Source organism: Homarus americanus, unplaced genomic scaffold (assembly GCF_018991925.1).
Source record: "Homarus americanus isolate GMGI-L3 unplaced genomic scaffold, GMGI_Hamer_2.0 scaffold25483, whole genome shotgun sequence".
Lineage (NCBI taxonomy): Eukaryota > Metazoa > Arthropoda > Malacostraca > Decapoda > Nephropidae > Homarus > Homarus americanus.
In genome coordinates this window covers 4,701,971-4,719,018 of record NW_024726235.1, presented here as the reverse complement: position 1 = coordinate 4,719,018, position 17,048 = coordinate 4,701,971, and the positions used below count along the sequence as shown (strand labels likewise).

Below are 17,048 nucleotides of genomic sequence, written 5' to 3'. Positions count from 1 at the left end.
TGTGTGTGTGTGTGTGTGTGTTTCCCCTCGACGTGTGAACGGGAGGACGGATGCATGGCAGCGAGAGTATCACAGCTTTTGACAACGAATCTCTCTCTGATCAGGGGAATAACAGCTTGTCCAGATTCTTTTATCGCCTGTTTGTCACTGTTTTCAACGTTGTTATTCATTCTTTTATGATCTACTCTCTTCGCGTCCATTCTATTTCCCTTTCGTTTTATTTTTTCTATTATTCTCTTCCACGTTCTCCTTTCTTCCCAACTTTTGCTTCTGTTGTCTTTCTTATTCTTCTTATTTTCTTGCTTCTGTTTCTTTCCCCATTTCTCCCCTTCCCTTCCTTCCTCTTTTTTCCCCTTTCCACCCTGTCACTCCTCTCCCCCCTCGATCTTTTCCCTTCTTCCCCTTTAAAATATTCGTCCCCTCTCCTCCCCTTCTCTTTCATTCTTCCTGACCCAACTTCTTCATCTAACCAAACCTAACCTCATCTAACTCAATCAAACTTAACTTAAGCTTAACCTAAATGAATCAAACTTAACCAAACCCAGCCTAACTTTATCTAACTAAACCTAACCTTTTTCTTAATCGTAATGTTGCCTCAGAATCGGTAAATGTACAGTAAAATCTGCTAAACAGACCACAGTCCAGATTCAGCTCTGAAATCGGTGCTTAAAAGAACGCATTCCGGTTATGGCAAAAACAGTTGTGTGCGTGTGTTAATGTGCTAGACGCTGTTTCAGTCTATCCCAGCTTAAAGGAGCAAATTAGCTGCGTTTATTTTTTTCTTAAGCTGTTATTTCTCCAGTCGAGGGAAGAGCCAGTTTGTTGTCTTTTTTTATATCTTAAGCTGAAGGAAAAAGTTTTAACACCGAGACCTGTGGGAATTTCAGACTTGGTAGGGCAGGTATTGTATTGATTATTGGGGAGTGGAAAAGTGCATGAGCTTCCATCTTGCTTATCGGCGCCTGGAACGTACATAACATTTGGCAGGTAGCCCCTCCCTCTCCTCTGGATGTTCCCGCGCAGTGCGACGCAGAAAAACACAACACAACGCAGAAAAACACAAAACAACACAACGCATATAAACACACAACTCAACACTGACAAACATAACGCAAAACAACTCATCACTAATAACCACAACAACGCAGATAAATACAACTCAACTCAACGCAACACAACACAACACAGATAAAAACACATAACTCAACACTGATAAACGCAACACAACAACGCATATAAATACAACTGACCTTACCACAAACGCAGCAACACAACGCATACAAACGCGCACACAATACACATTCTTCACCACACACACGTACACAGAAACATTCATTCGACACGCACATAAACACACACAGTAATACACAGAAAACATTTAGCACACACATGCGTCTACAGTGTCTGAGAAATTTATTCCACTTCGTATAACAATGAATGAAATGAAGGAGAATCGAAACAAAAAGAATGAACAAGAAGTGATTTTATTAAGGAGGATGAAGAAAGGTGGTAAATAAAAATGATAATAAGAATAACCAAAATGAATATAAATAGTGAAGAATAAAATGTATAACAAAAAATAAGTGTCAATAGGAAATGAGGAACAGTGATGAACGAATGAACAGCAATGACAATAAAAATATACATGATAGAAAGAGGGAATAGAGAAGGAGCGATAACTCGTCGACAGGGAAGGATTTATGGTGGGAATCGAGTTACTAGCTGACAGCCTCGTGTGATGGCGGGTCGTGAGCTCTGCATGTCAACCACCTAAATTATTGATCTTATCATGGAGAGTCTCGTGTCCTAGGGCCCGGATTCTCAAAAGTTCGCACATTAATTAAGTACCAGAAATAAATACAGTTCTTAAAAGCCAGTTTAGAGAGAAATTCAATCGTACTGTAGGAATTTTCAAGTAATCCAAACCGGCAATTTTTCAGTTGATGGGTTTACTCTTCGTCCCTTGGTTTTCATTTAATTGCAGACTGATTTTTTTTATACTGCATTCCATATAGTATTATACTCTAACAACTCACTATTAATTAGTAAAAATCTCACTGCATATATTTTAATTATGAACGAAATGAATGGCAAGACAAAAATATAATTAATGACTGCTGCCTTGTGAATCATAAATAGAGTTATTAATCAGTCGGCACTTGTTAACCAGCCCACATCACTCGGCAGCAGGCGGGACACACTGATCAGGTAATGAACACCTATCACGGAGTTGACAGTTGGCACATTGTTTTAGGGACCTTTGTGTGTACGTGTGTAAGACTATTATAGACACACAATTAATTCCTTGACAGACATACAGGATACGTACACAGCTTCCTAGAAAACCCCTGATGTGACCACCTTAACGTTAGTGATGGTAGAAATTAGAATTCATTACGTGTTGTAGTAGAGTTGTCATTATTTGTTGTGTAACTTATGGCAGGCGCAGCATATTGTCAACAAACAAATATATGAATGTACTGACCCAGTTGTGTACACAGACATACATGCACGTAAATATTATACCGAACTACATTTAGCCTATGTGTATTATACTGTATTATTTTGTATGCATGAAGCGCGTGTGTTCAGATGGATACACATTCAATCATATATACATAAAATATTATTCTAGTAATTGTTTATTTACTCTGACATATTCATCAGAAGTTTGAATATTGTTGAATGCTGTTAACAACGGAATTTGGGGAAAAAATATCCGAAATAAAAAATCCAGTACACCTATAAGATTAATTTTTAGCTACAACAAATATTGTGACAATGCTCAGGTGTTGTTCATTATACCTCAACAATTGCTGGAGTTGGTAATGGACTCCCTCGCCTTCGTGGAAGTGAAAAAATAAATAAATTTATGCCTCGGGAGGATGGTCTTTTCTTGGTATTTTAAAGTTGAGTGTGGGAGCGTCATGTGCCTCCCTGCACCCCCCCCCCCACCCCAACTCCCGCAGTCATGGAGGCTCTTGTGTTTTTATTTTTCCTAGTAACTGGGAACTAGAGAATGTATCAAAAGGGGCCGCTTTAGGGTTTCATTGTTAGTACGATACTTTAATTTAACCCTGCATGTGTTAAAAGCGTCCAAGCCAGCTGTGAGCCTCTCAGGTGACCTCTCACAAGTGGCTGACGTGAGATACGTTATAACTTCAACGACCTCAAAGCCTTAAGAGTTTGACTCACTTAAGATTTAGTCCGTTACTCGGCACCAACCTTATATCTCAGTGTAGAAGGGAAGTCTTATCTTACGTGTCTCTGAAATTCTGGAGACGGGTCTTGAGAGGCAGACCGTCCTGGCGCCTGGTGTGAGCGTCACTCAAGGCATGTTTCTTTTCTGGCGAAAACAACGGCACCTTTCTGCTCGACACCACAATGATTTTGCCTGATAGAAAAATGCCCCTAGATATTTTTATCTAATCACCATCAATACTTTCTATGATAAATCAGGTACACCTCTATTTAATATCACTTATTGATGGATTGATGGAGTAATCAGAGACGTTCCGGAAAACACTTATGGTGAATGACTTAAGAGATGCATTCTTCATCACTTGTATAACCTGTTATATAGCTCATCATCCCTACTAGAAAAATTACCTCCACAGAACACACACACACACATTCACGTCGTCGTTGTGTGGCGGGATGAGGTGGGATTATGTCTGGGCATTTCGGGAATTCTCTAAAGCAAACATCAGTTGGGGGAAGAAGGGAGTTAGTGAGACGAAATCCTCCCCACGGCCGAGATGAACCAAAACAAACTTCGCGCGAAGACCATAAACACGTGAGGGTGGCCCGAGGATTTTCCCACACCCACGCCACAACCTTTCTTGTTTTCCACCCCAGTAATCAATGTGGGGGCGGTGACGCACGCCAGCTGGGGACCCCCATCACTGTCTGCCGCTGCTGCTGCTTTAATTCCTGTCGATGGTATTGAAGGCGTGGTTGTTTTTGTGTTAAGTAGCGCTGCTGATGGTAGCTTGGCTGTGTTGGTGTTAATGGGGCTGTCGCTGGCGAGGGGAAATTTACTGCCTCATAGCCGCTAATGTTTTTTGCTGCTGCATCTAGGATTTTCAGTTACGGGTTGTGCTGCTTTGATTAACTTTGTTGCTGTTAGCGTTACTCTTGCTGCTACCGCTGCTGTTAGAGCTGGTTGGAGTACCATTTCCGGTAATACCTTGCTTATGTTGCTGCAAGTAGTGGTGGTGTTGCATCTGCTGTGGCTGTTTCTGCTGGTGGTGCTCGTTCTCTTACCCTTATTAACTCTGCTATCCCTGTTTCTGACGCTTGTAGTGATGGTGATGCTGTCGTTTCTATCATTAGTAGGATACTGATGCTGTTGACAACGTTGGTGCTGATGTTGGTAGAGGCATTGCTGATAGATACGTCGCTGCAATTTTTGTTGGCAGTTCTGTTGCTGTTTTCTCCTGTTTGCGTGACTGGTACTGTTCCTCTTTCTTCTTTCAGCGTTTCTGTTGTTGCCTGATAGAACGTTGACCATGTGAGCACCATGGCAGGCACTCCACATTGTTTTGTAAGTGCGTCTTTACATTCACTTCAGCGACCTGGTAAATTCCGGTGACGTTTCTTATAAAATACAGTGACTCCAAAGCTGTTTCTTGTATCTCATCAAAAAGGATATTTTTTTTTTGCCCAAACTTATTTATCACTGCAAATTGTACACGTATCTCTAAGGCTTCACCCTTTCAATAGTATTCCGTTACAAAAACCGGCTTGTCAAGAAGATAGCAATATTGGTGCAAGAATTAAAATCCTTTGCAACAAAGTAATAAATCGAGAACTAATGCAGTAAAGGACTTTGCAACAGTTGGGGATAGGCCATTCTAGCCCCTTATTCGGTGAAATAAACTATCTTTCAGAATGTGTACTGAATACTGCATTCATGTTCGTTTCGTGATCTCATTTTTAAAATTGCAAAGGCATTGTTGCGCGATTCAAAAGACGAATAATCACTCATATGTTATTTTTACTGCCAGTAGGCTATACAGTGCAAATCTTCAAATACAGAACTGTATACAACATTAATCATTATACTGTAGTCTATAAAATCTAGGCTGCTCGGTTGCAGAAACGCTTAGGAATGACAAGACGTGTTTTTATAGTATCAGGCTCCAGCAGTACAGCCAACACACGCGATGGAACTCTGTGCAGCATGTCGTAAAGTGAGAGTGAAATCGCGTCACGCACACCAAACTTATGTTGAGGTCTGCCCGGGTACAGCGCAGTGGGCTGGGGGCGAGGCTTGTTTAGACTAGAGTGGAGTGGATCCTGGCGCCGAGGATGGCCAGTGATCGTGATGGTATAAATGTATGTTGCTGATAGTTTGTAAGTTAATGGTAGTTTGCGTGATATTCTTAATGATGTGGTTGATTTGGGCGATTGCGAATGAAAGCTGAATCGCATTAGTAATTTCAAATATAATTTACACAATATTTCAACGTTTCGTGACAATTTTAATATCGTTGAATAATAATGTTATTGAGATAGGTAATCTGGATGTATGATGTTGGTACTTTGTATGTTAGTCATAGCCTGTCAAATTATTGAAGTTAGGAGGCTGTTCACATATTACACGATGTACAGGATGGCGCTGCATTCAATATGTAACTCCTTAGTACAGTCAGAACTAGAACTGATCACTGTAAAATGCTGTTCCAGTAGATGAATTGAAAGTTACTGACCGACTGTTACCCACAACAATATATCAATCCATCATCCGCGCCATAATACAGCTCCCTGCAGTCACCCGGCTCAGGTGGTGTCTGTGTCTGATGAGGCGACGATGGTGTTTAACTTTAGATATGTGGTAAATAAGGTCACTCTATTGCTCTGTGGACCTTGGGTGGATCTTTGGATATTGAACTGTTAAATGCAGCACCGAGACATGATGCAGTATAAAGTTGGCTCGTTAAACTTGAAACTGTACCCGACAGATGATAATGATAATTTAGTGAGCATAATTAAAAAAAAAAGTCTTCATTTGATTAATTTCAATCCAAGCTTCAGAGCCAAGAGGACTGTAGCCCAGTGTGCCGCCGCCTTTAAGCTTATATTCGGCGCCCAACACCTAGACCAAATTGTAATGTAAACTGTGTCTTGATTGTCTTAAATACACAAAATTTTAGGCTTATTTAAACGACATACGTACATATATGCCCATGTATGGGTGTATACACGGGTACGTACAAAGCAAAGAATAAAATCGAAGCGACCCGGCTCCTTGTGCCTGGTTGATTGATTCAAAGGGGGCTATGGAAGATGCACGCCCGCCCTATTTTCTTGTCAAAACTAATTTTACCCTAATGGAGTTTTGTTATATTGGTTCTTTTTGTACCTCTATGTTATGGGGACCTAGATAGGGGCTATCTAGGTCCCCATAACTTAGAGGTGCCAACAACCCCTCCGCCAGGCTAATTAACAGGCCTCAGGTTCTTCGGCTATGTGCACTTAAAAAATTGCGCCTCCCTCACTCCCTTCCCTCCTCTGTTAATTTGAAGACGTGGAACCTTCCCAGAGAATGGCTACCCGCCGACAGAGGGAATTAATGTGCACTGTTGTGTACATGAAAAATGCAAGTGAAAGGTGGAGTGGCCTGTCGAGGATGATGTAGACGTGGAGGAGCTACAAGTGTCATTTATCTCATCACAGTGCAGTGGAGCACCGCTGTAATACACCCACACTCACTTATCTTCAGATGACACTTATAGCCCCTCAGTATTTTATAAACGCAATGCAGCTGTGTTATTGTGTAGTCGAATTTCATGATGGCTTACCTAATGTACAGTATACACATGGCAGTATTTTATGTATTTCGATCATATCATGGCTGTGTTGGTAGTCTGTGGTGCAGCCATTACGGGGAATAATTCACTTCTGTTTGTACTTTTATTTTGTCGTGGAAAGGGAGAGCGGGAGGAAAGCTGCTTAAGTATTTAGTTACTGAAGGTTTCAAGCCGAGAGTCAAGAGACGTTACAACGGGTTGTGCTGATCAAAAATTGCCTGAAGCGTTATGTTATGACAATGAAAAGAAAATATAAATGGGATCACCTGAAGAATCATCGCCCCAGCTTATTTCACCTGAAGATTAACTACCTTAATGCTAACTTAACCTAACCTTAACCTGTTCTATCCTAACCTAAATCTAACCTAACATATCCTAATCTAACCTCATCCTCCCAAAATAGTTTTAGGGTGGTTTAATCTTTAGGTGAAATAAGCTGGGGCCATGATTCTTCAGGTGATCCTATAAATGATTAGTCTTTAAAATATGAGTGTTAACAAAGCATGTTGATGACGTGATGTTTGACGAGTACAGGTACTTGAACGGTGTCTACTGTACGCAGTAAACTCTCCGGACTTATCAACCCTTATTTCACTGGCTGGCACAAAGGGTCAGTTTACTGCCTGCGTGACCTTTAAACATTTGACCTAAAAACAACAATGCAGCCATGTCCTTCCTACGTTACATTATGCAGGGACCGCTTCACCTGCCTCACATGCTGGAGGTTGACATGGCCAGCAACTTGATACAGATATAGTATTAGATATTCGCACTTGACGGTTGACCCTTCAGTCCTTCGCTCTGCCATTGGTCCTATATTAAGCGTATTCCTTTACTGGTCTGACGAGGACGCCAGAATATCTTAACATCAGTTACTTAGATGCATTTCTTATAACTGACAAAATTTCGTATTATTAACTCAGCCACAGGCATCACCTTCAAGGTAGAATCACATGATAACTCATGGTTGCCAATTTTGGCACTACAGTATCAGAGTTGTATTACCCTGAAGTTCTAGTTTCAGGGACATTAGAAAATATATATATATATATATATATATATATATATATATATATATATATATATATATATATATATATATATATATATATATATATATATATATGTATGTATGGAGAATTTGTCCAAAATCTTAACACGATCTGTTAAAACGTAGTTTGTTTATTGGGGTAGAATGTCACGGGTGTCAGAGGAACTGACACCTTGAGCTATTAACAAACTTTGCTTTGTACATTTTTTTTGCTAAGAATTTAAAAAATCTTTTTAAAATGTTTGTACAAGTAGCAACATTGGTTGTTTTATAATATATATAGGAGAGTATTTCGAACCATTACATTTATCTTCACCCTATCTCTTGTCATTTTAATAAACTTATCTAGTATATTTATGTTGTCAGTTTTGGAGGAGACCGCGACGCCGACAGCAACCATATAAATTAGGGAAACCATATCTCCTTGGTTGGTTAAGTCTGTCAAGATACTATACTGTACTGTATATGTATGCTGCTGACATTGCCAAATTGTAGCTGTGAGACCACGAAGTGCCTTCATCGCTAGCTTAACGCATCGTGGTTAATGATAGTCAAAACAATCACCTGAAATTAAATAAGTTTAATTTACAAATAATAAGAACCTCAACAGAGACTATGAAGAAGGACAACGGAAGAACAAAACTTGAGGATGAGGTGACAGCAGGACACCCAATCAGGCCACCATCGCCCGCTTAACACTTCTGTTCTCCGCAGCTTGAGTGACATCAGCAATGCCCGCGCCATCTAGCCTCCGCGGGCAAGTGTTGTCGGCGGCAGAGGTATCTCCCCCGGAGGAGTATTTCCGTGGGGTATCACCGCTATGTCGTCGCATGCTGGACGACATGACAGCCGTGCGGGAAGCCTACGGCGATCGCTGGTATGGCCTCTCCTACCAGCAACAGTGCCGCGTCATCGACCAGGCCATAGTAGATGAGGTGGGCACCCACTACCAGCACCTCGGTGCCATTCTCCTGGATTACTGATTTTAGAAGTATTATGATTGATTCCAGCTTCAGTTCATGAAATATAAAGAGCTATATAAGTTAAGATTTGGAATTTACTGATACTTCAGAAATGTGGTGCACGCCACCACACTACTGTTGTAGACCTCTTACTCTACCAGTGGACCCACCCCTCAAGTGTGTCTGTGACTCCTACCCAGCTGTACTTCTACTCTCAAGAACCTCACGACTGCGTGAAATTTATTCACTTTATTTTGATCAGTTTGTCAGATATCCTTGCCATTATATAATTTGTTCTCTCAAACACATGTTCACTTTTATGAACCAGTAACACTTCTGTAAATCTTGAACATAACTGTCTTTTTGTTTGTTGGGAGGATATCGATTGTCTTTCCTTTTTTTAGCGTTTTGTATTTCCTCTCTCTCCAGGGTAGTCAGTAAACACTTCCAGATGAATTTCTTAAACAAAATGTTGTATTCTTTTCCAAACAAAAAATATAATTTTCACTTCCTCATTCCACCTCGCTACTTCGTCTTGCCCTAATTTGTCTACTCTACATCACACATATTGTACTTGCTGCAACATGTAGCTTCAGCCAGTACAAAAGAAACATCACCTCTGCACGGGTTGCATGTACCAATGAGTTGTAATTTTCTTGACACAATCGACAAATCAACTTCAAAACATGTCACGTGGAGAGAGCTGTCTACTGTGTCCACCCAGCTGAAGCCAACACAAGGAACAGTCGTTGGGTGACTGTAAGGTTAAGGTTAACACAAGTGTTGTGTCGTCTTACTAACCGGTGATTTTTTTAGGTTGTATTTTTGCAGGATTATACTTGTATATGTATTTATTTTACATGTGTTTATGTTTTGTGTGTGTCCATACCTCTCATCCAAGTAAGTACACACACCAACAACTAGCGATTGTACATAAACTGTGTTCAAGGAAAATCATGATGATTCCTTGAAAATAATGTCTGCCTCTGGTATGATCTTCACTGTCACTCAGACAAGCTTGCAAGGTGTGACACTGCCAGGTTTTAAGACCAACTAGAAGTAAAATACAGTACAGTACAGTGGTCCCTCGGTTAACGAACACAATTCATTCCACAGTCATTCATTAACCAAAAATTTCATAAACCGAATCCATTGTTTCAATGGGATATTGGGTAATTGGTTCCAGCTCACAGAAAAGTACATACAAAGTAAAAAAAAATGCAGTAAAGTACACTTACTTTGAGGTGTGTATGTAGAAGGTTCCTGGTTGATGATGATGATGGGAATTAGAAGTGGGGGTGGAGAAGAAGGGAAAAATGAAGGAAGTGGGGATGGTGGAGAAATCACCTTTCAGTGGACCCATGCTTGATTTTTTTTTTTTTAAATTAGCCCACCCGGGCACAGGTCAAACGACCCACAACGGAGCCCCCAACGAAATAAAAACGAATGGAAAGAAATTGAAAATATAGAAAAAAAGGTTATATTGTATTAATCTACACCACGAAGATGCCGGAAAACCAGCTTTTTAAAGTGAGACATTGCAAGAGCAAGGAAACACAGAAGAAGGCAGAGCATTCCACAGTTTGGCTGTGTGAGGAAAGAAGGAGGTACTATAACGGGTTATTCTTGTGTGACCGACATCGCAGTAATTTCACCAGTAAAATTTTATTTCACTAGGTGTAATTCAAGATTATTTTATTTAAATCAACACTGCACTACGCTATATATTATCAATATGTTAACTAAATTTCAGTATGACCAATAATTTTAATGTAAAAATGCAAAAATATTCAAGACACCAACAAAATCGATGTTCACTCCACTGTAAACAAAGCCAAACTAATGCCTGGTTGGTGAGTCAAGTGGCTGATGGGCACACAAAAAACTAGTTCCCTGTACTGCATATATTATCAATATGTTAACTAAATTTTAAAATGACTAATAATTTTAATATAAAAAATGCAAAAATATTAAAGAACACAACTTTCTTGATATTTACTCCACTGGAAACGAATGTAAACATAGAACAGATTACTGAATTGGCAGACTAGCCCATCAGTTAATCAGCTGATGCTCACAACAAAACGTGTTGTTTGTAAGGATTTCGTTAATCGAAGTTTTGTTCGTTAACCGAATTGAATATCCTTATGGGAAGTAATTCGTTAACCGAAATTTCATTAATCGAACCGTTCGTTAACCGAGGGTCCATTGTACTATATACCAAATATACTTACAATAGGTTTGAACATGCTGCTAAAGTTGTTACCTTATACCTTTTGATAATAATAATTAAGAATAATGAGAAATACAGGTTGACAACCCTTTATCCGAAATTCCGAAAACCGAAAAGCTCTGAAAACCAAAAGTTTTTTTTGTGGGGCAATTTTTTTTTTTTTTTTTTTTTTTTTAAACAGGGATTAGCCCACCCGAGCATAGATCACTGACCCACATCAAGGCCTGGGGGGCGAAAATGTAATAGTAATAATAATTATAATAATGATAATTATTCTTAGTAATAAAAATGTTAATAAAAATACACCAAAATAAAATATAACATTAATAATAACAATAATAATAAAATATAATAAAATTAATAAAAATAACAATATAGGAGTACTGTAATAATAAAATAATAATAATAATAAAGAAATACAAGAATGAAAAAAAGATAAAAAATGAGAAACACGACCTAGACCTATGAATTATTATTATTAGTAGTATAATTTTCATTATATTTTTGCCCCCCAGGTCCTGATGTGGGTCTTTGATCTATGCCCGGGTGGGCTAATACACATTTAATAAAAAAAATAAATAAGAAAAATAAAAAAAATTCTGAAAACCGAAAAATTCGGAAATCCGAAATGCCTCTGGCCCCAAGGATTTCGGATAAGGGATTGTCAACCTGTAATAATAACTGAAACATGATAGAGATAAGATATCCCCTGAAAAGCTTTTATTCATAATTGTAAGATCACAACTTGTCATATTGATCCTACAGAATATACTACTTTAAACATAATTTCTTCTGTAATAATGGATAATTTACCGAGTAATAAAACTCATATATAATAAAAATTAACCTTAGTGTCGCATAAATAAACTCAGAATACACTGTAATATTACCAGGTTTCATTTCATCATTACATACTGTACTGAAACTTGTTTGTTCTTCACTTATCCCCCCACCCCCATCCCTGGCAGGCAACAGTGCGACGGTACGAGGTGGGAGGCGGTGAAGGCCCTGACTGTGAGTACTTCCCCAAGCTGAAGCTGCCCACGGGTCAGAAGGTGGTGTGCGACGAGAACCTCACCGCCAGGGGCTTTGTGAGTACACCACGTAAGATGGCTAAGGGGAGCTGGGAGGGAAGGAAGGGAAGGAGGAAAAGGGATTATGAAATGTAAAACAAGGGAGGGAGTGAAGGAAAGGAGTAAAGGGTACAGAGACAGGTGAACGTCTCACCAAATTTATGAAATTCTCATTTGTTAAATGTGCAAAAACAGAGACGGTGACAAGGGTAAAACACAACTGTCAGACGTAAAGAAAATAAAGTGATGATGTGCTTTCAGGCAAGTTTATGGCAATTAATTAATTTTTATTATTTAATTAATCTGTCGTTATCAATCTTTCCATTTAGGATCTACATCTAGCTTTGGGACAGTAGTTTTAGCTGACACACACATATTGGAAAGGCAAGCGTTAAGAAATCTCGGTATTCAATTGCTACAACAGCGATGAATATTCTGCACATCACACAGATCCTCTTTAATTTCTTTTCACTGGATGAAATTTATTGTAGTATTTGGTAGAATAAGTGAATGAGTGGGACATGTTGTGTCATGCTTTTATCTTTTCAGATTTGTCTATGAAATTTTAAAGATTAGTCTCTAGATAAAGGTTTTTCAGTAAATAGACTTAGTGTTAAAGAAGCCTGGTTGTCTGTTTAACTGCTACCATATGTGATTCTTCTATGGTAGCAGCCATCTTGATCATAACCAACACACACAGCTATGAAATAAGGTGAAATGCCACTTTTTCCCTAGATATAAACTTCATCTTGACTCTTCTTTGACAGTCTTGCAGCTGGCGGGACGAGCACTCTGCACCCTTCTCCTGGCACACTCGCTCTCAGATGGACCTCACCTTGGATACACCCCCCGCTACGCCTTCACATCCAAGCACCCCAGTTGAGCCCCCACCTACCAGCATAGCAGGTGAAGGTCGGGTCATACCAGGTGGAAGAGCTGTGTACACAGCAAGGCCACTCTCTTTACCACGACCACCACGTTTTCGATGGCACTATGATCCCCCAGATGACCCTCCAGACCCTCCGTCTGTAGTTGTCTCAGCCCCACGGTCTGCCACACTGCCAACAGATCTTAACTGTGGGCCTAAACGATCACCAACTTCATTGAAGTACATGTTGGTTCGCGGCAAGGGTGAGGATGGTGAGGGCACTGGTTTATTGGCACGTATTCGAGGCGCTGTGGTAGCTCTCACTGCTACTTGCTTACCACTGCGTGCTCCCCAGGGCCAGACATCACATCTTTCACTTCATCGTGCACCTGACAGTGGAGGCGAACCTGATCTGCGACCTCCCCATGTTCAGGCTCAGAAGGCACAAGTCATGCAGAATCAAGCAGATGACCCAGCTTATGACACAACCCAACAAATCACTGGAGGCAGCCATATCCCAGATGAATGCAAAATTGAAGAAGGTGGCAGCCATGCGCTCCCTTCACTTTCAGCACTCTCTACTGACCCTACTCTTGCGGGCTATGTCTGTTCACTCCCTGATGACGATGATGATGCCCCCTACACAGCCGCTTACCCTCCTGAGGCAACACGTGAGCCAGCTGCAGCACACAACACGACACCTAACACACTTACACCTGTGGAGAACCAGCCAAAGGTAGGCACAACACCCTATATCCCTCCACCTGTCGACCTGCCCACCCCCCTGCCCACACCAACTATCAGTGATACGACCAAGACTGTCAGCACCACTTTCTTGCACCCTGCCGCTCCGTCTCCCCGCCTACCGCCCTCACAACCCCCCAACATTCATGATGACGCCCTCAGCGCCTTCTCAGAGCCTGACTCCACAACAGATGCTCTGGACACTCCAAGGGAGGAACAACCTCTGCTCCGAAGGGAAAAACGTCTGGAGTCTGAGGAAGAGTCCAACCTGTTGTATACCTCAGTGTTATCATCTAAGAGAGAGGTGAGATAAAACTTCCATCTTTCACTATCACATTTCTGATTATGGTGCTTATTTCAGAGTACAGTCAACCCTCACTTTACGCGGTTAATGTAACCCGCAGGGTCCCGCGGAAAGTGAGGAACGTGTAAAGTGAATAACATAACATATGGGATTAATTGAAATAGAGTCCGGGCCGACCCCCAAACTCCACTTTTTGACGACACACAACTTTGTTGTAGTAAAAATTTTATCTTTACTTTATGATGGTATGAAAAAACAAGTAATATAGAAGAGGTTAGGTTAGGAAAAATAAAGGTTAACATAGGAAAAATAAAAGTTAGGTTAGGAAAACTAAAAGTTATGTGGAACACTTACGTTAGTAGAAGAGATGGGTCGGCATACGGGGATGGAGGCTGGTTCCGAGGCAGAGGACAGATTACTGGCCCTCAGGTGAATCACCATCACTGTCACTTACAGTTGTCAGGGCTTCCCTGACAAATCCCTCAAAGTCATCTTCACTGTCACTATCACTGGCTTGGGTTGGCTGTGGTGGGTTGCGGGCGAAGAAATCTGTTATGCTTTGCTGACGGCTGGTGTTGATGTTGATGTGATACACCTTGATGTAGGGATCCATAGTCTGCAACAGCTGGGTAGTGAAGATTTCATACCTGTTTGCGTCAGGGTCGTCGGAAAGGAGGAGCTTGGCTTTCTCGATACACTCGATGGCACCCCTAACATTACTATGGGATAAGTGTTGTTCTTCTTGGGATGACGCACCACCTGCCTCTTCACTGACGTCGTCATCATCATCATCTCCTAGGTAGTCACATCAGGTTCCATTATCACCTCCAGGATGTCGTCGTTGGTGGTCTCGGAGAAGCCTGGAACTGTAACAGTCTGCGCAGCTTCTCTGGCAAGGTCCACTGCTACTGCAACAGTCTGAACCTCACCAGTCACAGATTGACTCCTCCTCTCACCTGGTATTCCATGCAACACATGTCTCCATGCGTGACGAATTGTAGCAATAGACAGCTGATCCCATGACTCCACCAAGAAGTCCACAGCTTTCTTGATGTTAAATACTCTCCAGAATTGTTTGAACAGTATTTTTTGCTGTGCCAACTGTTGATCCTCATCTTCTTCGCTCTTGCTATCGGTGGTGGTGTCACTCAGGTTGCGCAACTCTTCCCTGGTGTTGGTGTAGTCGTTCAGGAGTTTGAATTTTTTCGTAGAGAATGCAGCTTTTACATTACAGATTAACTCTTGGTCCATGGGCTGTAATATAGATGTAGTGTTGGGAGGAAGGAAGACCACTTTTACATTGGGGTGACGATCTAACAGTAGGGGCGAGTGTCCTGGTGCGTTGTCCAGCAGCAACAAAATCTTGAATAGCACATTCTGTTGCTCACAGAATTTCTTTACATCGGGAACAAAACAGCCATCAAACCAGGAGAGGGACAGTGTAGAGAACATCCACGCCTTATGTGCGGTCAGCCAGTGGACATTTAGCTTGGTCATGTCCATGGTTTTGTAGGCGTGCGGCTTGCGTGCTGTGTGGATCACCTATAACTTGAGCTTACTGGTACCGGAGGCATTGGTGGTAAACAGGACAGTGATGCGTTCCTTCTGCAATTTCCGGCCCCGAATCTTGCTGGCATTCTTTACAACGAAGGACTTGGAAGGTAGCATTTTCCAGAAAAGACCAGATTCGTCCATGTTAAACACCTGGTCGTCGGTGTACTGTCCTTCCTCCATAATCTCACGTAAAAACGGAGGAAATTCCCCAGCCGCAGCACGGTCAGCACTCGCTTCTTCACCACCAATGTATATATTGGTGATCTTGTTCCGGATCTTAAACCTCTGTAACCACCCAGAGGAAGCATTAAAGGGTTTGGGCTCTGTAGTTCCCATCTTTCGTGCCACTGCAATGTACAGTTCACGTGCGTAGTCCTTAACAGAGCGCTTGTCAACCGCCATGTTCCGTCGCGCCTGACGCACCAAGTACCTCACAAGTAATTTTTCTGTCTTGAGAAGCACCTGGTTGTGAAAATACTTGATCATAGAAGCACCTGTAGACTTTGTGATCTTCATGTGCTCCTTTATCTTGGCTACATCCTTCTTTATTGTTCGAATCGTAGATTCATTCACACCATGCTGGCGCGCCAAATCAACCTGCCTTGTTCCTTTCTCCAACTCTTGGATGATGGTATACTTCACCTCGTAGCTTAAGGAACGTCGTGTCTTCTTTGGCTTAGTGCCAGTGGGTCCAGGTAAGGAAAGGTTTCTCTCTGGGGGTGGTGGTCCGGCGGAAGCCATTTTAGAGAACAATGGATGCACGTTTACACGGTCTGGCGTGGAGGGATGAAACTGGCATGGCTAGGTCAAGGATCATCTTTCCTCCCTCCCTCCCTCCCCCGGGTGGACACGTCATAATACTTTAAGCCAATTACAGCTAGCAGCAGAGGGGGGTAGGGATGCATGGCCAATCACAGTCCGATACGTCATATTACGTCAGTGATAAAGCAACAAAGACACACACTGCGCAACCTTACCGCGCGGCTTGCCCAAGCGGAGGGAGGAGGAGGGAGAGGCGAGGAGCACAGGCAGGCAGGCGGGTGGGGCGAATCTAAAAATAGCGTCGCGCCGAACACTCTCCGCGTAATGGGGTTCACGCACCGCGTAATGTGAGCACTTTAGGTTCTGGCAAGGCACCGCGTTAACGTGGAAACGCGGAATGTGGGACCGCGTAAAGTGAGGGTTGACTGTAATTGTAAAAATGATGTTAATTATCACTGGTAAAGCTGAGGCATGCTAATTTTTCCCCTAAACTGAGAACAGGACATTACTAAATAGAAACTACTGTATTATACAGTAATTAAATGTAATTTGAAACTTGCAAGTTTTGAGATTTAAGAAATAGGGACCAGTTGCTTACAAAGACAAGGGTAATTGTCTAGGACAATACAGTATTGCAATCAATTTTAACCCTACAAACATTGTAGAATAAATGTTCTTTTCA

At 41.5% G+C, this 17,048-nt stretch overlaps 1 protein-coding gene across 3 annotated transcripts in view; it reads left to right on the top strand.

Annotated features, from left to right (window-relative positions):
* LOC121865463 (uncharacterized protein C1orf198 homolog) overlaps positions 1–17,048 on the top strand; it is a 30,667-nt gene that overhangs the window by 10,309 nt on the left and 3,310 nt on the right. For 2 of the 3 annotated variants that reach the window (XM_042364912.1, XM_042364911.1), the window contains exons 2-4: positions 8,581–8,801; positions 12,030–12,152; positions 12,902–14,050. In XM_042364912.1, coding sequence (XP_042220846.1) covers positions 8,598–8,801; positions 12,030–12,152; positions 12,902–14,050 — 1,476 coding nt within the window. In that variant the 5' untranslated portion in view covers positions 8,581–8,597. The remainder of the gene's footprint in view (positions 1–8,580; positions 8,802–12,029; positions 12,153–12,901; positions 14,051–17,048) is intronic. The other variant, XM_042364913.1, reaches the window with a different exon arrangement.